This window comes from Drosophila serrata, unplaced genomic scaffold (assembly GCF_035046125.1).
Source record: "Drosophila serrata isolate PLE 108 unplaced genomic scaffold, ASM3504612v1 contig_362, whole genome shotgun sequence".
In the NCBI taxonomy this organism is placed as follows: domain Eukaryota; kingdom Metazoa; phylum Arthropoda; class Insecta; order Diptera; family Drosophilidae; genus Drosophila; species Drosophila serrata.
In genome coordinates, this window is record NW_028257260.1 from 962,548 (window position 1) to 987,184 (window position 24,637).

The 24,637-nt window shown below is 37.9% G+C and overlaps 1 protein-coding gene and 2 long non-coding RNA genes across 3 annotated transcripts in view; 1 reads left to right on the forward strand and 2 right to left on the reverse strand.

Annotated features, from left to right (window-relative positions):
• Positions 1-958: 958 nt before the first annotated feature.
• LOC110184549 (uncharacterized) lies at positions 959-9,061 on the reverse strand. The gene is made up of 7 exons (XM_086839064.1): positions 8,958-9,061; positions 5,452-6,702; positions 3,472-4,281; positions 2,994-3,410; positions 2,053-2,933; positions 1,654-1,987; positions 959-1,595 (listed from the first exon to the last, which is right to left on the reverse strand). Exons 2-7 carry the CDS (start codon positions 5,585-5,587, stop codon positions 1,054-1,056), a joined length of 3,120 nt encoding a protein of 1,039 aa, XP_086695190.1. The 5' UTR covers positions 5,588-6,702; positions 8,958-9,061; the 3' UTR covers positions 959-1,053.
• Positions 9,062-15,499: 6,438 nt separating this feature from the next.
• Positions 15,500-24,637, reverse strand: part of LOC110184543 (uncharacterized) — a 114,525-nt gene continuing 105,387 nt past the window's right edge. Inside the window, exons 3-4 of the long non-coding RNA XR_015273076.1 lie at positions 16,383-16,449; positions 15,500-16,326 (exon numbers count right to left, since the gene is read on the reverse strand). This is a non-coding gene — a long non-coding RNA (uncharacterized LOC110184543). The remainder of the gene's footprint in view (positions 16,327-16,382; positions 16,450-24,637) is intronic.
• On the forward strand, positions 19,235-19,987 carry LOC110184548 (uncharacterized). The gene is made up of 2 exons (XR_002319709.2): positions 19,235-19,370; positions 19,441-19,987. It is a non-coding gene; the product is annotated as an uncharacterized LOC110184548 (long non-coding RNA).

A 24,637-nucleotide genomic window follows, 5' to 3' on the forward strand; every position in this document is an offset into this window, starting at 1 on the left:
TGGTTAAAAATCATTTCCGACCCTATAAACTATATATTTTCGTGATCAGCAAAAACAGCCGAATCGATCTATCCATGTCCAGCCAAAAAATAAAATTATTTTAGAAATTTCACAATTTTATAAGGGGTAACATCGTTCAAATGTTCAATAATTGACAAAAATTTAATTTTCTGTAAATTACACTTTTGCAGAGTGTAGAATTTTAAACGAATGTCATTTGTTGATTACACACTTTCAGGCTGCAACAAAATCTACGATCACTGGCTCCGCTGCTTTTTCCCCTTATTCACAAACACGAAAACCCACCCCTCTCGGATTATATTATAAAAAGGGGAAGAGTGTCGTGAGTGCGAGTGAAGGGACTCTTCCGATTGCTGGCCACTTAGGCGGCAAATGAATGCCTAAACCAATTTGTAGTTTCTGCTCCGTTGTTGTGGCCGCGGATTAAATGGCCATTATTGCTGCTCCTGCAGCCGGTGACACGCGACCTGGTAACGGGATACCTCAGCGACCACCAAAAATGATGTTATATATATATCATATATATTCTTGATCGGCATTAACAGGCGAATCTTTCTGGCCATCTCAAGTTGCAAAACAGACATTTTAAATAAAAAAAAAAAAATTGTAAGGGGTTAAATCATTAAAATTGTAAAAATTTTAAAAATAATTGGAATTCTTAAACAATTAAATTTAGTATGAAGATTTGTTAAGCGCCAAACAACTAACGCAGGAGCGGATGCATTCTTGACAAAGTTATGCTGATCAAGAATATATATGATTTATAGGGTCGGAAATGGCTACTTCACAGTGTTTTAAGCTTCTGACTAAATTTATAATACTTTTTATGGGTATACAAAAACAGAGTTATTTCTGTTTTGTTTTCTTATCTATCGATCTCAAAGGATTGGCTTGGGAGCTTTGGTTAAAGTTTTTGACATTATAACAGATGTTTCGGTTTGGTTTCTAATACATTTTCATTTTTTACTACTATGCTTCTGGACTGAACAGTAAAATAGGCAAATACATTAGTTATTTCTAAAAAGTCTGGATTTAGTAGCTGTGTCGCCATGGTGTGTTTTGAAAGTATAAGTGACGGCAATGTTGCTGCTGCTGCTGCTGCTGTTGCTGCTGCTGCTGCTGTTGCTGCTGCTGCTGCTGTTGCTGCTGCTGCTGCTGGCGCTGATGCTGATGCTGATGCTGTTTACGATGCTGTGGGCTTTGTGCCGACTTCAGCTCGGATTCGTCGCGTCGCTGCAGCAGTGATAACGCAGCGCGGTTAACGGTATCACGGCGATAGCCAAGCAGCGGACTGCCTTTACCGCTGCAGTTGCTGCCGTTGCCGTTGCAGGAGTATTGCTGCTGCACGGTTTGCATCACAGCTGATTGCCGCATTGCTCGTCCTACTGCCCCATTCCTTTGGGCGTCTCCTCCATCTGGTTTAGTCCTTGTTTTAGTCCCCGCTGCTGCTTTTGTTGCAGTTGCAGCTCCTGACACTGCTCCCTTTCCGCTGGCTTTTGGTGTACGCGGTGTCTGTGACTTTTGCCTGGACGTTGGCTTTCCGCCTGCAGTCAAGGGCGCTGTTACAGGAGTTGCTGCAATGCCAAGCTGCATTAAGAAAAATTCTGATAGTAGAAGGAGCAACATACTTACCTGCTGCTTTTACTGGTGATCTTGGGGAGCCATTGGCTGCGTTTCTTGAAGCCATCCTTTTTATTTTTCCATCTGCAGTGGCCTTGAGAGCGGCACGAACCGAGGTTCGACTAACCGCCAGAGTAGGTCCCTGTCGGCCTTGCATCCTTGGTAGGTGAAAGGGTCTTAGGTCTGCAGCTGGAAGCTGCAGCGGTGTCACGTGCGGCCTCGTCTCCGAACTGCGGCTTGGGTTCAGCTTCAGGTTGGGCTTCTTCATAGACTGTGCCTGCTGGTGTAGGGCCTCCACCTTTAGCATTTGCTGATGGTTGCGATAGGCACGCTTGTAGGCCGACACCTGCGAAGGGATCAGGGAAAAGTTAGAGTATTATTTTTATTTTCTTTCTCTATAGATCGACATACCTGCGAGGCACTGGCAGCCAACAAATGATTGTTTCCTCTGAGCTGTAGGGCAGCCTTTACCGGCTGAGATGACGGAACAGTGATGGCTCTGGATCCTTGCACCCACTTTTGCATATCCAGATTTGGCTCTCTCTGCTCCGACTTCTTTTCCGACTTCTCCGACTTTTTCTCCGACTCCTCCTGTTTCTGCTTGTGTTCACATTTATCAGTTGCATGTCCTGCCGACAGGTTCTCCTCTTGGGCTGCCTGGTAAAAGGAACGATGACTGGAGCGACTTAGCCGGTTGGCATTCCCAGCGCAAACTCGCTGCTTGGGTTTCTCTAGTGTTGCCTTCACTTTGTGCTTGGTCCTGGCCTGGGCCCTGCTGAGGCTATTCGAAAAGTCCTCGTCAGAAGGACTTTGTTGCAATTGCGCTCGTCGCACGGCAGTGCAAGTGATACGAGCTGGCTCATGGTGTGCAGGATACGGACGGGATTCTTCGACAAATATACCCGATGCGGCATCCGAAGGATCCACCGAAGATCCCTTGAATGACGCACCTACTAACAATCGCTGGGATTGTGCTTTGGTCGTCGAAGATCCACGCCAATCGATATCCCTTGGTGTTCCATTGCTTTCGTTATGTGCACTATAATTTGAATTCTGTTTTGGGGTAACAGTTGTTACCCTGTAATCTGGATTCATTGTCCGAGAATTGGTTACATAACTCCTTTCCAGTGGCCCTGCATCGGCAGAGTGACGACTCGATTGCCTAGACACTCTAGATTCTAAAGTGCCTGTTCTTAAGGACTTGCTTTTTGGATTTTCCTCTGTGTTATCTGCCCATTTGATTGACTTGACTCCTTCAGCATTGATTTGTCCATGGTTTGATGATGAGGATGCTGATGATGTTGATGATGATGATGATGAGATAATATAATATATATGTGTGTATTCCTTACCTGAATTCTCTGCCGATGGGTGTTTCCTGGCTGATAAGCGTGAGCTTAAATCCACACTAGATCCCCGCGTGCTCCTTAGGGTTTCCAAGTTACGATACACATCCTTAACTTCTGGCACTGGCGGTGGCTCAGGTGTCTCCAAACGATGACCACTGGATGTTGCCTCCAGGCTGCGGCTTCTTTGCATATGATTCGCATAGAGGACATTGCGACCGGTGAGTGTTCGCGATTGCTGTTGTGGCTGAACCTGCTGATAATCCTGTCTCCCGATTGTGTTGAGACTGGAACTAGAGCTGGTGCTGCTACCTTTGTGTAATCTACGCGGGTAACCACCAACCTGAGAACGGCGATTGAAGGCATAACTGCTCACCGGTCCATCGGCGAATTGAATGTACTCGAATTGCTTGGCACGATCACCTAGGAAGAGATAAATGGGATTCAATTAATGAAACGAAGCTTTATTACCTCAAAATCCCACCTAGAGTATGGAAACGGAAGCGCATCTTTGGAGGCTGACGGATCACATCGGGTATGTTACTTCCGTTGCGTAGGTTTCCGTTTCCCTTGGTGGTCAAATGGTGGCCCAACTCTGAATTAGTTTTATGCCCCTTGACGGAATCTACCACAGAAATCTTGCGCTTTAACGCCTCATCAACGGTCATCAGGGAGTCACCCTCTCCCATGGGTATCAATGGTGGCTTCGCCAGCGTGGTCTTCTCTATGGCATTCATGTGATGTTTGCGACATGGTGGCATCCGACCGGGCAGAGCGTTGCCCATTCCCAGGCCCGTGGGTGGTGGCACACTCAGGGATCGGGCACTGAACAACCTCATGTCCATGTCCAGCTGCTGTGTGTTGTTCTCCTCGGCATCCTTTTCTTCCTGTCGTGCCACCTTGCGTTCCCTTCGGGCCATTGCTCGGCTCTTCTGCAGGCAACGCGGATAGGAAGCCGTTCCGAGCATGTGATCCGAGGGTTGACTGCTGGAGCTGGAGACATTCGTAGAGCTGCAGTCCTCCTTTTCCGTCTTCCCAAGGATGGAGTAAGGACGACCGCCACTGACCATATCCTTGCCGCCCAGCGAGAAGGACATCGAACGCTGGCGGCTGCTGGTTTGAATCCTCTTGGGCAGTAGCTGGCCGGAGGCTATAATTGCCGCCTGCTTTGCCTGCATCTGGTGGCTACGAGGATATTCGTCAAGATAACTAGGCTTTGTCTCTGCCTTCTTTAGCTTCCTTATTGGGCCCGGATTCTCCTCCGTTTGATGGGGCAAGCGAGAGTGCTTTTTATCTGGAAGTCGGGGAGAGAAAGGATGTTACAAGTCAAGTCGATCTAGATGATCCCGATTTGGGATTATATGTTTAAGCAAATAAATACCTATAAATATTTGGACATAATTGATTTAGACGATCTCCCTTTGTTTCAAACTAATCTCTCAGTTTTATGGCTATTCTTTCTTTTAGTTAATGTATAAGTGGAATTGAACCCACTTTATCATATAGCTTCTGATGTATTTAAGAGCTAATAGAAACCTGAACTTCTTCTCAAGCCTTATTTGGCTAAGCAAAATATTTAAGTCTATTGTTTTTAGATAGAAAATTAAGGAGAAAGGAAAGGCATTATAGCTGTTTTTAAGAACACTCCGATGGTCGTTTTCGATAGCATAAATTACAAGAAAATAGATAATAAGATGACTCTCTTGGACCTTAATAGGGAGTGTGTCCTTGCGCTGTACATCGTAAATTAGCTGCTTAAGAGCACTTTATTGGTATTTTTTAACAGAATAAATAATATAAAAATAGATAATTAATAAGTTTTTTAAACAAATTTAACTAGAGCTGATGTTTAGCTATCTAAAACCTAAACAGAGAGTGTGTTCTTGCACTTTACATCACAAATTAGTTGCTTAAGAGCTCTTTGCTGATGTGTTTCAATAGGATAAATTACAGAAGGATAGATAATCTGATAGATTATAGATAGATTATAGATCAGATAGCTATCTAAAACCTAAACAGAGACTGCGTTCTTACACTTTACATTACAAATTAGCTGCTTAAGAGCACTATGCTGAGGTTGTTTAATATAATAAATTACAGAAGGATAGATAATCTGATAGATTATAGATTATAGATCTGATAGCTATCTAAAACCTAAACAGAGAGTGTGTTCTTGCACTTTACACCACAAATTAGCTTCTTAAGAGCACTTTGCTGATGTGTTTCAATAGGATAAATTACAGGAGAATAGATAATCGGTTCTTTTTTAAAAACAAGTACAACTAGTGCTTCTGTTTATAGGTCTAATGACCATTTTTAACCTTAACATTAAGGGTAAAACCCATTCCTAAGGCTTTAAGATAGCAAAAATAACTTATAAACAAAATAACTTATAAATTGCAATTTAAAAAACATGTATAAATTGTTAAAATACACATATCTCTTCTTTAATTCCAGTACTTACGTGTTGTGTGGCCTGAGGCTCCATGCTCGTAATATGATCTCACTGCACTCTCGTAGATCTCGCTGGTATTCCGGAGGAACCATGGTTGCACTCGACCATTGCCTCGGATTAGACGATTCAGCTGCTCGGGCTTCATCTTCAATCCGGAACAATCGGCGATTCCGCCGTAGGTGTCCTGACCCAAGGGTCTTCAGCAAATCGCTCTTACTCTCACCTGATATGCCTGCGGAGGGGATCACGCCACTGGAACTTGAATAATTTTGCTTTGGATATGTTCACCAAAAAAAATGAATAAATAAATACGTATATGGAATTTTTAAGTGTTTGTCTCTGAGACCACTTTTAAACAGTTGGTGTAGAAAATGTACTGACTAGGGACTATACTAAAACATGCCGATTGCTTGAAAGCCTCAGCTTTAGTGTCGGTATGTATTAGGAAGTACAAAAGAAAAAAAAAAAACTTAACTCAAAATATGCTACGTGTTTAAGCAAAAGTTAAAATAAATAAATCATTCCGAATGTTCACAATTTGGATATAAAGCCAAGGGCTTGCTATGGTTTAATAAAGTTCAGAATGATGTGATTTCGGAACTAAATTCAATGGAACTACATATCACATTTCTTTTGCTTACTGTTGAAAGCTAATAATTATCACTGAAACAAGCGTGAATGCTAATGAGCAGAGTTTGACTGTCCTGTGAATCCCTACGAATCCCTACGAATCCCACTTCATCCCACACCCAATCTGGCTCTCCCGGGAGTGGGCTTTTGCACAGATCCTAATCCCCTGGACTCGTTTGGGACATGTTCCATCCGCTTCAACCGTAACTTAGTTGCATAATTATGTGTGTTTCAATCAAATTAGCCAACACACCGGGCATACGTAATGCACTCATGCCTATGTCCCTGTTCCCATCCCTAAAAACCCCACGCTGCAAACACCCATTTGACATTGATTTATCAGCGACTGTCAAAGTGGCTTCAATCTGCCCCTGGATTCCACATACCTCATGCCCCATGCCCCATGCCCCATGCCCCGTCCGCCCGCAGGTCCGTGGTCAAGGTAAAAAAGTAATAATTAGCCGCAGTGATGTGATGATGTTCGAGTGGAATCCCAACCCTCCAGTATCTCTTTCCACCGCCGAATCGATTTTGAGCTTGGCCAGCATCAATTTGTCAAAGTTTGGCTTGAAAAATGAATGCTGGTTCTGCACTTTAAGAATTTATAGAGTGCTTTCTTTGTGGAAAGATCTGAAAAAGAGAAGAAAGCAAAGAGGAACTCATAAAAAGATGCTTAAGGGATTCATTGTTAACTGTTAGCATGAAATGCAAGGTTTATCTTAATATTTATAAGAATATTGCAGACTTTCCAGACATAAAAACCATTTCCTATACCTAATTTCTTGCAGTGTATGCCTCATTGGTCAGGTGACGGTATGGTGTGCGTAGGGAACTAGGGGAGTCTGTGCGTTGACCAGTCCATTGATTATGTTGTTTGCTTGTTGTTACCGCTGACCCCAGCGTGCCCCCCACTAACAACCCGCTGGCAAAAAGTGCGCAAAATGGAAATGGATGGAGAGCAGACTGGGAGAGCGAGAGTATACGGATGCAGGAAGCCAAACCCGGACCCGGATCCCCAATCCGAATCCGAATCCGAGTCCGGAGCAGCTGCATCTGATCCCTGGCTAAATGCATTCTGTGCGCACGAATGCAAAAATTGATTTTAATTCAATTACAGTGGATAATTTATGCGTTGCTAAATCTAACCACTAACCCGGGGTCTGTTACTCTCTGGTGTTTTCCATTTTCCCTACACACACACACGAACACACCTCGCCTCCATTTTCCAGCTGCCATGTTGATTTCCGGTGGAGGGAATAGTGTTGCCTACTTTTGAGGGCTTTGGTTTTACTTTCGAAAGAGGGATATTATGGCAAAGGTGTTTTTGATGAATTAAGCTGGAAAAACTGAATTGCTTTGAGCCGGCGAAATAGTTGTTAAATTATTAACTTAAATTTAATTATTTAAAATTAAGAAATAAAAGAATAAGCTCTTGAAATGTAGTTAAATTTGTGCTGTTTTCCACCTTGGACTTTTTCTCTTATCATTTCTGGTGTTTTTCAATTTTTCAAAAAATATTTCAACTGAATTTGCTTTAATTAATTGACACATTAGTAGTTAAGTACAACTCCTCTTTCTTCTTGTATTCTTTGACCACCTTTGACCTTTCTAATTATGGCTTAGGGGCTTTTACAGGGAAAAGGAGGCTATCAGTGTAAAAAAAATGTGAGTACAAAACTTTGACACTTGCCCGTCTTTTCGCATTTGCCGAGTGTTTCACAAAATATGTTGAAAGCATCTTTCGCTTTTATTTTGTTGTTGTCCTGCCTCTAAGCTGCCACATTAGCAAGTGAGGTGCAAAGTTTACGAGTGTCCTTTTTCACTTCTCCGCTTGTGCTCGTTCTTATTCTACTCTCCTTCTTCCCTTTTCCTGCCTGTTTCTGCTTTGTCCTTTTTGGCTGAACACGTGCTGTACCCCCGGAAATGTTCACTTGAAGCACTTCCGTTGGGTTCTTAGAATGAAGGGAACCAAGTTTAGGTTTATTTAGATATTACAAGATTGAGTTAGATTTATATATTAAATGATTAATTTCATTTTATATATTAAACAAATTTTTGTCTTTAAATTTTGTATTATAAAATTAATAATTATTTCCAAAGAGAATAAAAAGTGAAAGTAAGTTTTGACAGGGAGTCCATGAAGTTTTCTTAACAGGAACTTTAACAGTAAGACAAGAAACTCCTAGTCCTACTAGTAATATTGTTTTTAAATTTACATGCAGATCTTTATAAATACAAAAATATATCTTTATTAATGTGTTTATTTAATTTTGTAATAGAGAATAGAGTAAATAGTAAAGGCAAGACTTCACAGGTAATCCTGGAGCCTTCGCTAATAAGAACCTTGAAGTTTTAGCAGAAACAAAAATCTCCTAGAAAATGTTAAACCTGAAAGTGGTTCCTATAAATTTTATAAATTTCCCTAAATTAACTAACAGATTAAATAGAGAACTTTCTCTAACTATATATATATTTTAGATAGAGAATAAATATCACTCTCCTTATCTTCCAGGGTATTTTCTAACCCCGAGTCCTTTCCACATTTCTCAACCTTCTTTCACTTGAGTTTGCTTTTCTGTCTGTTGGCTGCCTTGTTGTTCACTGGGCTTTCATTTTTATGTTTATTGCTGTTTGTTTTGATTTTGAGTGGAAATTATGAGGAACCCTGTGCTTTCCTTTGACAGGTGAGAGATAGTTAAGAGCTGACTAAAAAAAAAAAAAAAAAGAAAAAGAAGGGAAACCGGAACGACCCTTTGTCCACTTGGTCCGCCTTCGCGGTTGTCGCTGCACAGTGGCCTCATTAAAATTGACATTCATTGCATTTGGGCAATTAGACTAATTGACTTTTAACCAGTTTCGGTGGCACATGTGACCCACTCACTCACCTTTCCCGACTGCCGTTGAATGGGACTCGTGAATTTTGCATGGCTTGGTCCTCGTTATAGCGCCATTGTGAAAGCGTGTTCGTTCATCGGGTAATTAGGTTTCTCTGCAAATGCACAAATAATCCTTAAAATATATATATAATCAATGGGAAATGTTGTAGTTAAGCTAGAAAGATACTAACCCTTCAAATATTATTACTTATGAATATATCGACCATTATTGCTTTTTGCAAATTTTTCAAGTATTAATTTAAGTAATTCTGTCCTGAATGAAAAGAAGAATCGATGGCAAAGATACTAACCCTTTGATTATTATTACTTATGAATATATGGAGAGTATTTTCTTGTTACCATTATCGCTTTTTCCCAATTTTCACAGTATTAATTTAAGTAATTCTGTCCTGAATGAAAAGAAGAATCGATAGCAAAGATACTAAACCTTCGATTATTATTACTTATGAATATATGGAGAATATTTTACCATTATTGCTTTTTGCAAATTTTTCAAGTATTAACTTAAGTAATTCAGTCTTGAATAAAAAGAAGAATCGATGGCAAAGATACTAACCCTTGATTGTTACTTATGAATATATCGACCATTATTGCTTTTTCCCAATTTTCACAGTATTAATTTAAGTAATTCTGTCCTGAATAAAAAGAGAAATCGATGGGATTATTACCAGAGTGAAGGCTGTGATAAGGATCAATCAAGGACCAGTATCTCGTCCGCTTCTGGCACTTGCCACATTCCGGCGCCTTAAGTTGAACGAGATACTGGCGCAGACCTTGTCAGGACCAAGGACGAAAAACCGCACAGGAATGTGGCAAAAAGAAAAAAAAAACACTGTTTGGGGGAGGGGAAAATGTGCGGGAAAAAGCTCCGCTCCGGTTGCTCCGGGAAAACTGCGAAGCTGCAAAATGGAGATGAATGATGTGCGGGGGATTTAGAAACAGTTGCCACATGGCGTTAGTCAAGCTTAGGGATGCAAGTCAACTGCGCTTAGCGGTGCACTCACTTTTTGGTACATACACATATAGAGAGAGGGAAAAGAAGCAGGGAAATTCAGCAGGAAAAGCGCAGGGAAAGCCACCCAACCAAGCCAAACACTCACTCACTCACTCACTCACTCGGGCTGCACTCGCAACTCTCTCATTCATTCATTTGCTCAGTCTGGCATTCATTCATTTCCTTGATTATGTTTCTTATCAATGATAAATGAATATGAACGTACCGTGCCGAGCACTCAAAACTGCTACCAAAACTGGCTATCAAAGTGAAAGTACGACCAGCGCACTGGGGACGCCTTGGTTTTTGCACAAAAACTTGTATGCCAGATTTTTGTAAGGATGAAAACGAATTTTTAAATGTCCTAAAAAAAATCTTAAAAATATATATTTTAATTAAAGCGAAAATGTTGAGAAAATGTCACAGAAATGTATATTTTAAAATTCAATTCAAACTCATATCCAGCTTTTCTGTTTCCTTGCTGTCTCCCCTTGAATGGTTTTAGTTCACATTCAAGGCTTATATCCTTTCGATCGCTGTGCTTCTTTATGAAAAAGTAATATGCCACACACAACCTAGCAAATATTACACACTCGCACACACACACACCCCAGTATATATTAAAAATCCAAGAGTTTGGTGAAGCGAGAGCCAAAAGGGAAAACGGAAAGTCAAGCACAGGATGAAACTGAACCAAACTGCTTCTGATGCTGCGGCTGCATCCAAAACCTGCCACATTGCCGAACCCTTTTCCGGATCCTTCAACCAGAGCAACCAGCGCCAGTCCACATCCCGAGGTAGACCAGGCCCAAACAGTGGGTTTATTTGGGTTATTTCAGTGCAAAAATTACTAAATTCTGAGACAAGAAAGGCTCAAAGAAAGCAAATGTTTTTCTAAAGATACAAAAATCTTTAACAAAATTAAAGTATTATAAGGTTTTAATAAAATAATAATAAAAATTCTGGTAATTATACCAATTAAATTGCCTTTATTCACTCGAGAAAATTATGAAAATTACCATAAAAAGTTTGATAACATTAAGACATTATATGGATCTATAAAACATAATATGTGAAGGCATATTATAACTTGAAACTCTTTCATTTTTTTATGGATTTTTTTTGCAGATGGAATTTTAAAGTGCTTTCCCTTGCACCTCAATTTGCGGTAGTTGAATTACCATTTCCGGTATCCGTACTACCATTTCCGGTAGCATTCGTTGCATTTCCCCCAGCTGCGATCAGATCTTTCCCAGACGACGGAATTTGAGGGCAAGCCTTGCAATATCTCTTTATACGATGTGACTTACAAAAGTAATCCGCTTTGGTCAAGAAGGTTTGCAGGAAAGTGGTTATATTCTGCAAGGATTCTCTCCTTAAGTTAGAATCAAATTGTTAAGTAATGATTTCTTAATGATTTCTGCTTACGGTTAACTCGCTGCTGCAATTGGCAGATTTAGATTCTTTGCAGACTCGTAAGACCTCAGTATAAATCTTATCATAGCGGCATTTTTCATCAGAAAAGCTGCTAGAAAAACTTCCGAAAAGGATAAGTACCACAAAGAGAATGCACATTTTGAAGACTGATTTTGGGGTAGAAACGGTAACAATATTTATAGGAAAAAATTGAATAATTTTTAGTTTAGATAGATAAGAGCAAAGGTTGTGTAGTCGTGACTCATTAAAGGTTAAATTACATTTTGTAAATTGGTTTTGAAAGTGATACAAAAAAACCTATTTGAGAACGTCACGTTTTCTGGAGAAAGATAACTCACCACCTTCATGGGAAATAATTAATAAATTAATAGGTTTGTTTATTAACATTTTGGTTAGTAAATTGCTTATTTTTTTTTGTACTTTCTAATTTTTTTTATGTGTTGTATATAGCTATTAATTATTATTTATTTGTATATATATTTTTTTTATATATTTTCCAATATAAATATTTATTCAACAGATTGCTAACCTTACTATAAAATAGTATGAAGAATAGAAAATAGAGCATTAAATTTCCATAAAATGTATATGTTTATATGTTTTATATAAATTTAACACTTTATTTTTCTACCCAGGGATATATATAGTTTTGTATTATATATAAATATCCTGTTTTTTTTTTGCCAACGTCAAACAAAATTTACCCGGCCATCACTTGATTGCCACAGCGACTTTGGAGCAAAACGTTCTTTGTGGCTAGGCTTGCACCGCGGGGGGGTTAAGGGGGTTAAGAAGGGGGCCTTTGGGGGGTTAAGAGGGGAACCCCCGTCATGGCCAAAAATTCCTTGCTGCGAGAGAGCTTCGACGATTCAAACTGGCGCTCGGCCATTTTCCAGCACTTTAGAAATAAAATTTTTAACAACTCGTCGGGGCGGCCGCTAAGTGCGTGGACGCTTAAGCTCTCCAGGGGCGCTGGCAAGGGGGGGAGTATAAAAGGGGGGCTAACACGGGGTTAAACGAGAGCTTCTGGGAATAGCAAAAATTGTGCATTTGCGGTGGCATAGAATGAAAAATGTTTATGCTACTTTGTAATCCCCAAATAAAACTCAATTCAATTATCAACAAGTGAAGCGAGGTATTTTTTTTTTATATTTTATAAAAAGTTTCAAGAATATACTAAAGATTTTTAAGGTTTTAAAACAATTACAGAAGCAATCCCCAAATAAAACTCAATTCAATTATTAACAAGTGAAGCAAGGTATTTTTTTTATATTTTATATAAAGTTTCAAGAAAATAATAAACATTTTTAAGGTTTGAAAAATTACAGAAGCAATTCCCAAATAAAACTAAATTCAATTATTAACAAGTGAAGCAAGGTATATTTTTTTATATTTTATATAAAGTTTCAAGAAAATAATAAACATTTTTAAGGTTTGAAAAATTACAGAAGCAATCCCCAAATAAAACTCAATTCAATTATTAACAAGTGAAGCGAGGTATTTTTTTTATATTTTATATAAAGTTTTAAGAATATACTAAAGATTTTTAAGGTTTGAAAGATTACAGAAGCAATCTCCAAATAAAACTCAATTCAATTATTAACAAGTGAAGCAAGGTATTTTTTTTATATTTTATATAAAGTTTCAAGAAAATAATAAATAAATAATAAATAATACATTTTTAAGGTGGCAAAAGGCTCGAAACACTTTTTTGTTTGAAAAAATTACAGAAGCATTTAAAATTAATTTGATTTTACTTTTATTAAAGCAAGTATTTAACATTATTAGTCAGAGATTAAACGCTGTAAGACTTTCCTTTACTTTTACAATAAGTTTAGCTGATTATACAACCTTTTCGTTCAGATATTTCCTTAACTTTGCAGTCCAAGTTAATTCTAGTTGCATTAAAACTGACCTCAGTTGACTTCCTTGACCTTCCCTTTTCGCGAAAACTTTTTGCCACTCGGCTTAAATATGCAGAATGGAGCTGCAAGCACTACCACTATCATCATCATCATCATCATCGTCATCAGTTCAGCTCTTACATCAATTACGCACACATTGCAACATGTGCCACGCCCACTTGGAACCTAGAAACCCAGCCTCCCCCTTGTTCATCCCATTTGATGATGGATTTTCTGATGAATTAATAATGCTGCCTCTAGTGGGCGAGAGATGCATATTCTTGCACTACTACCAATCCCCCGCCCATCTGCAATTATGTGAGGCCAGGCAAGGGGGTTAATTGAAGGTAGGGGTAACCAAGGGGTTAAGTTCTCTGTCCGGCCTTATAAGGCAAAAGGCGTCGATTGTCCTTGTGATCCTGTCGCTCTATGCTCCATGTTCCAAGTTCCTAGTTACCAGCAGTAGCATTATTTATGCCAATTGACGTTGAATAATTAGCCTTCCGTTTTTGCCGGGGCTTAAAATTGTCAGCCATCGGGCTGCGCCATTAACCCCCTGGTGCTGCCATTGCCTCGGTAATTTGTGATATATGACTAGTCGATGGCGGCCATCAATATTTCCCGGGCTAATGACTCCTCCTCCTCCGCCAACTTGCAGCGTCATCGCTTCAAGAGAAAGAGAGCAGAGGGGGAAAGGCGGAAATGAGTGCGGAAAAGTGCGGAAAAATGCACTCGGGGAGAGAGGCATGCATACATACAAAAATATATAGTGCCAAAAGGGTGCAAGGATAATGACCGTTATGATGATGCCCCAAATGACTAGCAGGAAAGCGGAAGTTGTGGCTATTAAAATTCCAACCAACCCTAATCGATTTTCTTAATACATGTATAAGTACTTAGAATCAGGAATATATATATAAAATATATAAACTCGTGACTAAATTAGTAGCAAGTATAATTTACATTTTTCCACGAGTTTTCTGGTCGCAACTTTTCAGCCACTTTCCTGGGGGACAATCAAACGGAATGCGAAAAGTCTGCAACCGCCAAGGAAATAGAGCCGGAAAAATCCAAAACAACAATAAAATAAGAAAAAAACGAAAGAAAGAACACGAAAATTTGTGAAAGAAGCAGAATCAGAATCAGGAAAGTAGGAAAAAAGCAACTCGAATGAATGGCAGGAACTTAGAGGGCACAATATGTGAGAAACTCTTAGGGTTCATGTCCTTTGATACCCTTAAAAGGGGTTATATGTCATTTTTTGGGAGATTATAATTATAATTTTCATATAAATATTATAAATTATAGAATCTGAAGGATTTATATGCCTTAGAAGTTATAAAAAGGTGTAGAAAGTATAGAAGCCATAGAAACTATAGAAGCTTTAGAAGCTATAGAAGTTATAGAAGCTATAGAAGCTATAGAAGTTATAGAAGCTATAGAAGCTATAGAAGCTATAGAAGCTATAGAAGCTATAGAAGCTATAGAAGCTATAGAAGCTATAGAAGCTATAGAAGTTATAGAAGTTATAGAAGCTATAGAAGCTATAGAAGCTATAGAAGCTATAGAAGCTATAGAAGCTATAGAAGCTATAGAAGCTATAGAAGCTATAGAAGCTATAGAAGCTATAGAAGCTATATAAGCTATAGAAGCTATAGAAGCTATAGAAGCTATAGAAGCTATAGAAGCTATAGAAGCTATAGAAGCTATAGAAGCTATAGAAGCTATAGAAGCTATAGAAGCTATAGAAGCTATAGAAGCTATAGAAGCTATAGAAGCTATAGAAGCTATAGAAGCTATAGAAGCTATAAAAGCTATAGAAGCTATAGAAGATATAGAAGCTAAAGGATATATAGAAGCTATAGAAGCTATATAAGCTATAGAAGCTATAGAAGCTATAGAAGCTATAAAAGCTATAGAAGCTATAGAAGCTATAGAAGCTACAGAATCTAAAGAAGTTAGTTCTTTTTCTAATCAAAACTTTAAACTTTAAATTCTTCAAAATAATATCAAATCATAACTTAGATAAATTCTAACTACTCATATTAAAAATAAGCTTCTTGAGCAAATGACCCATTAATTTATATTTAAAATTAAAGCTCAGCACTACTAATTAAATTTATAAATTAAATTTCACAATAAATACACTTTAAAGATGTACCTTTATCTGCATTGAAGGGTAATTCTGCTGGTAAGGGTATTCAAAGTTCTCTACTATTCACCTTCTTGGGGGACATTTACCCCATTTTCGTTTCATTTCCCGTCTTGGACGAGTTTTCTTCATTTCGTGTGTGTATATTGTGTGTGTGTGTGTTGTGCCAGGGGAATTGGCTTTTGGGCTTTTGCGTCCTGACAAGTGTGCCGAAATGTCCCAGACATTTGTCATGCCTCCACAAGGAGGGGCTAAGCTGTCAGGCGGGTGTATAAGAGAGTGTGTGTGTGTATAGGTTGTGTGTGTGTCTATATGGTGGAGCAAAAGTCACACACAAACACACACAGAGACACATTGAATGAGTGGGGCATGCCCCATACCTCTTGTGCCACCTCATCTCACTCAATCAAATAGGCAGATAGCCAAATGTACCAGCTAACAGAGCTGGTTCGCACTTAAAAAATTGGGTTGTGTTACGGTCAGTAGTTAAACCAACAGGTTTAGAGAGGAGTGTAAAAAAAGTAAAGAATCGAAATAAATCAATTTCAAATATTGAGCCAACAAACAAGGCAAAAATATGGCACAAATGGGTGATAAACTTGTCCTTTTGCATTTGCTATTTTACTCATAAAGTAAACCTTTATATTGACTTTACTTTATGTATAAAATAAACCCCAATGCAATTTAAAACTAAGCCTTAATGTATTAATTAGCTAATTAAGCAGCTCTCTCTTAAAAATAAAATCTCCCTTTACAAACCTTTTTCTATCCTCGGGTCCACTTTCATTTCAACTAATCGATCTATTAACTTTGCCAGCTCAGGCGAAAGATAATCCCTTGAAGCTGTATTAAAAGCTGAGCTCGAGGACCCTGCAAAAGTTGATGAAAAAAGTAAATAGATCCATTAACCTGTTAATGTGAATTACCTGCCACTTTCATTTCCACACTTTTTCCTCCACAAGCTGTCGCACTTTCCCTTGACTTCCACAGGATCTTGATTAAAAATTAAATAGAAAGAAATGAGGAAATGTAAGGATACCCAGCAAGTTGGATTGACATTATAAAGTAATGGTAGAATAGGAAATATATATTATATACTCGCCTTTATGCATTTTACTAGTAATAAAACAAATTTAATTTATTTCCTTTAAATTTGAAACTCTTAATTTTAACCTTTTCAACTTACAAATTCAATTTAAGTGGCCGGTGAAAAATAATTCGAATTTGGGTATAAATAATTACCAAATTTGTCGAAAATGAAATTTTTAATTGCGTTTCAGCCTGTTGTTGGTCTGCTGCAATCGCTTGGAAAGAATGATGCCGGGTAACTTTGAGGGAACACTATCAGTCGGTGTGTTATCGGTACGCAATACGGCGGCATAGGATATTTCCGTTTTCTTTTGCCCACCGGAAGTTGAAGGAGGATTCTTGATCAGATTGGTGAGCATCGGTGCCGGCGGTGGTGACAATGGGGTAGGATTTCCTCGGCGCCTGGTGTCCCATCCAAAGTTTCTAATCACTGGCCCCGAAACACTGCTCTGTCCCATCTGGAGTTGTGGCAACTGAGGAATATTTCCGGTTCCACTATCAGAACTCTGGTGGTGATGATGCTTGCGACGATTCTTCTTCTTCATACCCATTGGTATAGGGTTGTTTTCGGGGATTTCCCGCTTGAGGGGCCTCATCACAAGTGCACTCTTCTCCAACAGCTTTGGAGTGGTGTTGAAAAAGCTGGAATGGGATTTGGCAGATTTGCATTCCAGCTGCGGCACACGTTCGGTTATGGCTAAAGACTGGCAAGACATGATCTGGGAGACCTCCCTGGAAGATTCCATCAATACCGGAGGCACTGAGATATTTCCAGAACTGGAAGATGTGTAAAATATATCAGTCTGGCTGAATTTGTTGTCCGCTTCCGATGAGGAGGTCTCCACCTCCCTGAGTGCAAAGGGCGCCATGTCTAGCAGAGCCATAGTATCCTTTGTATCCTTCTCTATTCGCTGTTCGATGGGAGAAGGATTCAAGTCAATGGTCTCGTTGATATCTTCTATAATCCTTGAGGCACTGGAAGTCTGCTGCACCACCAATAGAGTCTCATATTCCTCTACAACATCAGCATCCGAGATTGAGTTTTCCAAGTTATTCATGGGGAGATTGTCCTTGGTCTTCAGGGAAGCATCTTCAATGATTTCGCTGATCAGGATGCTTTCCTCTTGCTCCTCTTTGGTAGGAATGGAAACCACCTCATCGAGATTAGGTTTGCATTCCTCGAGTATACCCAAGCAGCGACTGCACATCTGACCCTGACGCACTTCATCCAGAAGGGAGAACTCTTCTTGGATGGACATCATTGCCGGCTTCGAAGTGGTTTCAGCCAGGCGACCCTGCAGGCACCTGTTCTCCTGTATGACGGCCCTCAGGTGATCCTCCAATTCAGAGCGACGTCGACGTTCGATGAGATAATCCCGCATTATGATCTCCATTTCACCCAGTAACTTGATCAGATCATCGCTGTCCTCACTCTTCAGGAAATTCTCTTCGGCCAGACTCAGGGCCAGGTTGTTGTGGCAAAGGACAACGTTCTCGTGCCTGGCAAGGACTACGGATTGAATTTCTGGAAAATCTAGGTTCTGATCTCGCGGTACAGGAGTATTGGTATGCTGTTCCTGTCTATAGCGATCGATCTTATTGAGGGACTGTCGGGCAAGGCTCAGCTTTTGTGTCAGTTCCATGCAGCGTGCCTCCAAACTCTCCACATTTGTGTTCAACTTCTTAATCCGGTCTTTGGCTTGGCATTTTTCCGCATGCAACCTGTTGTTTGCATGCTCTAGCTCCTGAAACATTATGTCCATTTTCTCGTAGACCTTTAGCCGTGCGTCATTCTCATCAATCACGGAACTCAATAACTTTCTCAGGTGCAGCAATTCCTGCTCCTGATCATCTGCCTTCGATTTGTATACCTTCAATTGTGTGTTCAACCCCTCGTTACGTTCCATCAAGGTTATCCCGTCCTCCGCAGTTCGCTGCAGTTCTTCCTCTCTGCGATTTTCCATTTGTGGGCTTTCTTTTCGGCCTTTTTTTTTTTTTGCAGTCCTACAATTTTTCCAAAATTTTACGGAGTCAAATGGATTTTATGTATGGCCTTATGGGAATATTTGTCCGGAATGAATTTTGTATAAAGTGAAATTCAGAGCTTACTTTGATCTAAACTTTGTTCGAAATTTTGTGAAAATGTAAAATGAAATGCGCTTACTTGTTCTTTAAATTGGTTAGAAATGAAAGCCTCCTATTTCTAAACCATCAAGTTGAAAATTAAATGGTTGAGAGAATCTGAAACATTACAAAATACCAAAATGTTAAATTAAATGTAAATGTAAGTTTAGATAAATAAAGTTGGTATGGTAAAATCTTCCTCCAAAAGTATATTTATATACATAGAACTTCCTTTATTATATACTTTCTATTCTTTCTATTTACTAGCAAATTTGTAGATTCAACTTTGTTTTTCTTGAGACTTTTCAGGTATCATATTAATAATATAATTTTTTTTTAAAGCCTTGTAAAGCAATATAATTTAATTTAACACTAGTAATCAAGTTTTTACTTAATGGATCCACTTCATTAAAAACTTCAACGTCTTACAAGCTTCCTCTATTATTTATTTATATATTATACATATGTTATCCAACACTATTATATTCAGAATTTATTCGTAAACCTAAAAATTTGAATTCTTTAAATCAAGTAGGCCTTGGTCCCCTTTTGTCAAGCCAAAAAATTTACCTCTGTAACACAATTCCCAAGTATATTCAGTATAATTCCACTCGTCGAAGCAGCAAGACCTTTAGAACTACTTTCTAAATTATTGTTTCAAGCCTTTTTATATTTTCTAAATTTTGTATACAAGTTTTCTGGTGTGTTTTTACCTATTTAATTATCATAACTTTTGAAAACTAATTAAAATAATAATCAAAATTATTCCAGATTCAATGTCGAAGATCTACGTTTTTGCTTGGAAGTGGCTGTCCTCGGCAACTTTCAGCTGCATTTCATTGATTCCGGCCAGTCCAGCTTCTCGCTGGTTTTTCAGGTTGTCGATATTTTTCTGAACTTGTCGAAGGTCCTTCTGCCACAAAGAAAGTCCGTCAAGTGCGGCTAACTATCGACAGCCTGAGAAATCAGATAGAAGCTCTACTGGCCGAAATCAATGGATTTCAGCTAAAGTCGCCGGGATAGCCGCCCGCAAATAAAGCCCTCCGTGAAGCATAAGATGTCCTGGAACATCTGACACTGAAAGCGAATCCCAACTATGTGGTCCTTGCAGTAGTCCATGGAACAGGGATCCGTGTCTTTGATGGCACTTCAAACTCTTGATCAACGACAGCAACTAGCTAGAGATGAGGAAGCCTTTCTGAAGAACCAAGAAGACTGGGAAGAATCTACTGGAAACCCTTTCAGGACGATTTCAATTATATATATAAAGATCTGCCAAAATACAAATTCAAAGATTTCTAAAAGGAATAAGCATTGAGTGTTTTATTATTTATATTCATAGGAATCGGTTAAGGAAGCTAGTTTGTTTTCCTTCTTCTTTTATTCTTTTAATACTCTTGCAAGGGTATTATAATGTTATTCAAAAGCTTGAAACTCTGAAGAAATCATTTCTAACCCATAAAATCATATATATTTGACATTCTTACCAAAGTTAACTTAATTTTTTGTTTACAACTAACATTTACTTAATACTAAAGTCTTCCTATATTCAATGTTAATCTTTCAAAGATAATGTTTTAATAAAGTTACCTTTAATTACACTATTACCTATTTACCTCTGCATTGCTAACTTTAAACAATTAAATTAAATATTAATTAAATACACACAGCTTCAAAGCATAGAAACAAAATTCAAATACATTAAAATAAATTGGCAAATGATAGAAAAGTCAACAGGGACGGTCGGCCTCTGTTGTTAGTTCAGCGGAAAAAGGAAAAATCAGTGGGGGGAAAACCAGAAGGGGAAACCAGGAGCCACAAGGGCGTGGCACTACAAAACTCCTCCTTCCTTCCGAAATCTGTCCCAATCTCTGCTATTTTCCTACCTTCAACTTTCAGGATTCGCCCTTCAATTGCCGACTGAAGGTGAACAAATTGACAAAGGCGTCAAAGTGAAGTTGCTCATCAGGTTTTTCGTCCTTAGCCTCCTGCTCGTCGAACCCTATACTCCTTTTGTGCACTCTGCCACAGGACTGGCCTACCTTTGGGCTTAGTTTTTGTTGCTGATTTCCTCTTTTTCACATCAACACGGAGAGAAATATATAGAGAGAGTACAAATCTTAATCTCCATTTTAAGTAAACTAAAAATAACTTTAAAACTATGCGTCTGGTTCTTCCCTACCTAATTCAAATTAAATTGTTTAAAAATCTATCCAAATAGTACTTATCTTTTATTATTTAATATATATTAAATATATTTGTATTTATTTTCTTTTACTTTACCCCTTGTTTCTTTTAATGTATTATCTTAGCTTAGACCAGATTACGCATACGCCACGTGTGACGCATTTTTTAACGTTGGCTGGAAAATAAAAAAAGGGGAGAAAGCCGGTTTGGGAGACGAGGTCAAAGTTCAGCTGCGTGTGGTTCGCCTCTGTTGCCTTCAAAAATGAAATTAAATGCCTTTGATTTATTTATTTATCGTTTCACATTCACGAAAGGAGTCCCACTGGTTTTTCTTCCTTTCATCATGGAAGCAAAAGGAAAGGTCGCTGAAAAGGGGAATTGGTTAATAGAGGGAATTTAAAGGAGGCTCTGGGCAGTACAATTTGTTGGCCTTTTTTATATATAATATTCACATAAATTATGCAATTCTGGTCAAAGAGAAGTTAGCAGCGGTCAGTTGAGAGAAGGAGAAAAAATGCTGTAAATCAAATGGAAGAGAGTACAAAACAAAAAGGAGTCGAAAGGGGGAAATATTATATTTGCAGATGTAAAGAGTTGTTGTAAATATATATATATATTTATATACTTCTAAAACCTTCAAGAGTAAGAAATTCTATCTAGTTATTAGCTCTCTTTTCACATATTTCATTTCCTTGGACTCCTTTAAATACCAGAACCGATCGAAAAAGGATCAATTGCAGGCCAAGTGGTAAGGTAAAAAGTCCTTCAACCACTTTTCCCATTTCCCCAATTCCCGAATTCAGAGCCACTGTCATCGTCGTCGTTGCCATCATCAGCATTTCGTGGCATTTTGCTAACATTTTGGCTGCACCTGCGGCTGTGCCATAACTTTGTCAAGTGCCACTCAACACACACACAGATCCAAGGGAAAACCCAGCGAAAAACTGCAATCAAAGAAACCAACATGGAAAAAAACCCCTTGAAAGTATGAAAAACAGAGGCTGTTTCTTTGGGGAACGAATCTGGGGATACCCTTACAGAGTATTTAGTAATAAATACTAGCTTAGTAACATTTTCTTTTGGATTGAGAATGAGTTTAAAAGGATATTGGGAAGGATTTTTTAAAGGATTTTTTTTACTAAACTTAATTGGAAAAACTAAATTGATCTGTTTGAAGTAGGAAGTAGAAATGTACATTGAGAGGAAAACTCTGATATTAGACATCCTACATAATATAGTGCTAATATAATATTATATATATATAATATAATGCCTATAATATAACAATATCAAAAATAATGCAAAGTAATATAATATAATAATATCAAAAATAATGTAAAATATTGTTTATTATATATATAGTTGAAAAATATCACACTATTTGATCAAATTTGTATATTATCTAAAAAAGCGTGTACGTATCTTATATATAATTATATTATTCGGTTACATCAAACTGAATATCTATTTATCACAGAAATAATTATTGCACCATTAATATATTGATTTTTATTTTAATTTTCTTGTCAAAAATAAATCAAAACTATTATTTAAATATCTTTAAGCATCCCTAATCATTACTAATAATCCCCCTTAAGGCATATCTGCAAACATCCAGGTTTTTCTGAGTTTATTCCAAATACATTTTAATGCCTTCAAAATGTATACAAAATCGAGTCAAACGAATTCACACCCAGTTCAAAAAATCAGCCAAAAAAAAAAAAAGAAAAAAGAGGGAAATGGAAGTGAAAAGCGTGGGTGGAAATGGTGGGGCAAAAGGTGGGTTAACAACAAGCTAACTGAGCAATGTCATGTGGAGCAGCTACAACAATGTGGAAAACAGCAAATACAACAAGAGCTTTTCACAAAAGGCAGCTGGCAAATCCGTGGAAAACATTGTGGAAAATGGCAAGAGTCAAGGGAAAAAATCAAGCAAAAAGAGCAACTTCCGTCTGTTAAAGAAGGTAACCCTTATTTATTCTTGTTTGATTTTAAAAATGAATGAATGCTAGGTATATTCAGGTGATTTAATAGCTTTACTCTCTAATTTGTATTTATTTTATAGTTAATTTATAATTTATTATATTTTCTTTTAGCAGGTAACTTAGAAACAAAGGTAAAAGGTACACAACTGTCTCATCGATGTCCTCTTTTTATTTTTCAAGTTGTTTTTCGAACTTTTCGACATCTTTTTCAACCCAATGCAATTTCCTTTATCTCCGTTGGGGCTTTTACACCCTGGCACAATGGGTCTCACTGAACTCTCTCAACTTTGCTATTCATTTTCTAGCTAAATAACTCAATACGTTCCACTGTACGCCTTTCAATTGCATGGTATATATATGTCAAACCTTTTGCGTTAACTTCATGTTCAGATCGTAAAAAAAATCTGTCTCGACAAGGAAAAAGTTGACTGCCGGTCTTCAGTTTCCTTTCGCAATTTCCTGTCGTGCGTTGGGCGCCAATTATTTGGCAGGACGATGCTCAGGGACGATGACTGCTGTCATCACAAAGGGGAATCGATGACAGATTCAACAGGTTGTTGTTCACCCAATTTTTCCCATTCTGACTAATTTTTTGAGAAAGAATTGCGCGAGCATAAGTACTTGTTATAATTTTGATTACTGGATATCTCCAAGTCGAGACTTTTTGACTTTTAGCTTTGATTAAGCGAAGGTAAACTTTGTTGTCAAGTCTATTGATGCTTTGGAAAAACACATCCCCAAGACTTTGTGTGTGTGTGTGTGTAATTTTTTGTCAATTTTAATGGCAGTTTGCATGTTTGTTTTAACCATCACTCAATAGCAACCATTATTGCCCCAGGGGACAAACTTTCACTTCGATTTGCCGCCAGGCTGACTTTTGACTCAACTTTCAATCGATGAGCGTGTCCTTTGCTCCTGCTTCTGCTCCTGTCCCGATTGTCCTTTGATTGTGAGTTCGTCTTTATTTATATGGCCCAGGATTTTTATCGCTTCAACCACATAGATAGAGTCGACAGACAACAATTTTGCACAAATTATTCTGGCAAAGTTTTTGTGCTTTTCTTGTTTTGTTTTTGGTTTCACTTCAGTTACCTTTTCCGAGACAATATCCAGTAGTTCTGAGATCCCAGGGGTTTATTGTTTGACATGAAATTCCAATGGGAAATAAAAGCATTTAAATAAAAAAGAAAGCTAAGTAAAGAACACAGAAATTACTATATTTTTGCAGTTAAAATCTATCAAAACTCTGTCAAAAACCAATTAATTTTTAATCGGAAATCTGTTCTGTGTTAGTTTTTAATTGGTTAACAAATCTGCATACCAGATAAAAAATTAAAATTTTGTATCAATTCTTGACAATTTTAACGATGTTACCCTTTATAAAATTTTCAAAAAATTAAAAATAAAATTATTTTCCATCAAACATGACTAAATCGATTCGGTTTTTTGTGCTGATCAAGAATTTATATGATTTATAGGGTCGGAAATGATTCCTTCACATTGTTATTTTATTCTGCCTGAAATTATAATATCTTTGCAGGATATATATATAATAAAGGAATTAAATTTATAGAAATATATTAAGAAGTCATAAATAATTGTTCCTTAATATTTGAATATTATTAACATAGAACATCTTCTTACTGATTTTACACTATAATTTAGAAAAGATAATAATATAACTATATCCAATATAGATTATAAATAATTTGACTATTTCATCGATAATATTAATAATTCAACGTTAAATACCCTATTCTCTTTATTTAAAATATAGATAAATCCAGTTTTATAAT

What these genes read in the sequence shown, in the direction of transcription:
- LOC110184549 (XM_086839064.1), bottom strand. Translation starts at nt 5,587, where the DNA reads ATGAAGCCCGAGCAGCTGAATCGTCTAATCCGAGGCAATGGTCGAGTG. An exon ending in CTTCCGTTTCCATACTCTAG is followed by an intron (nt 3,411 to 3,471) that starts GTGGGATTTTGA and finishes ATCTCTTCCTAG; the next exon opens with GTGATCGTGCCAAGCAATTC. An exon ending in TGGCTGCCAGTGCCTCGCAG is followed by an intron (nt 1,988 to 2,052) that starts GTATGTCGATCT and finishes ATCCCTTCGCAG; the next exon opens with GTGTCGGCCTACAAGCGTGC.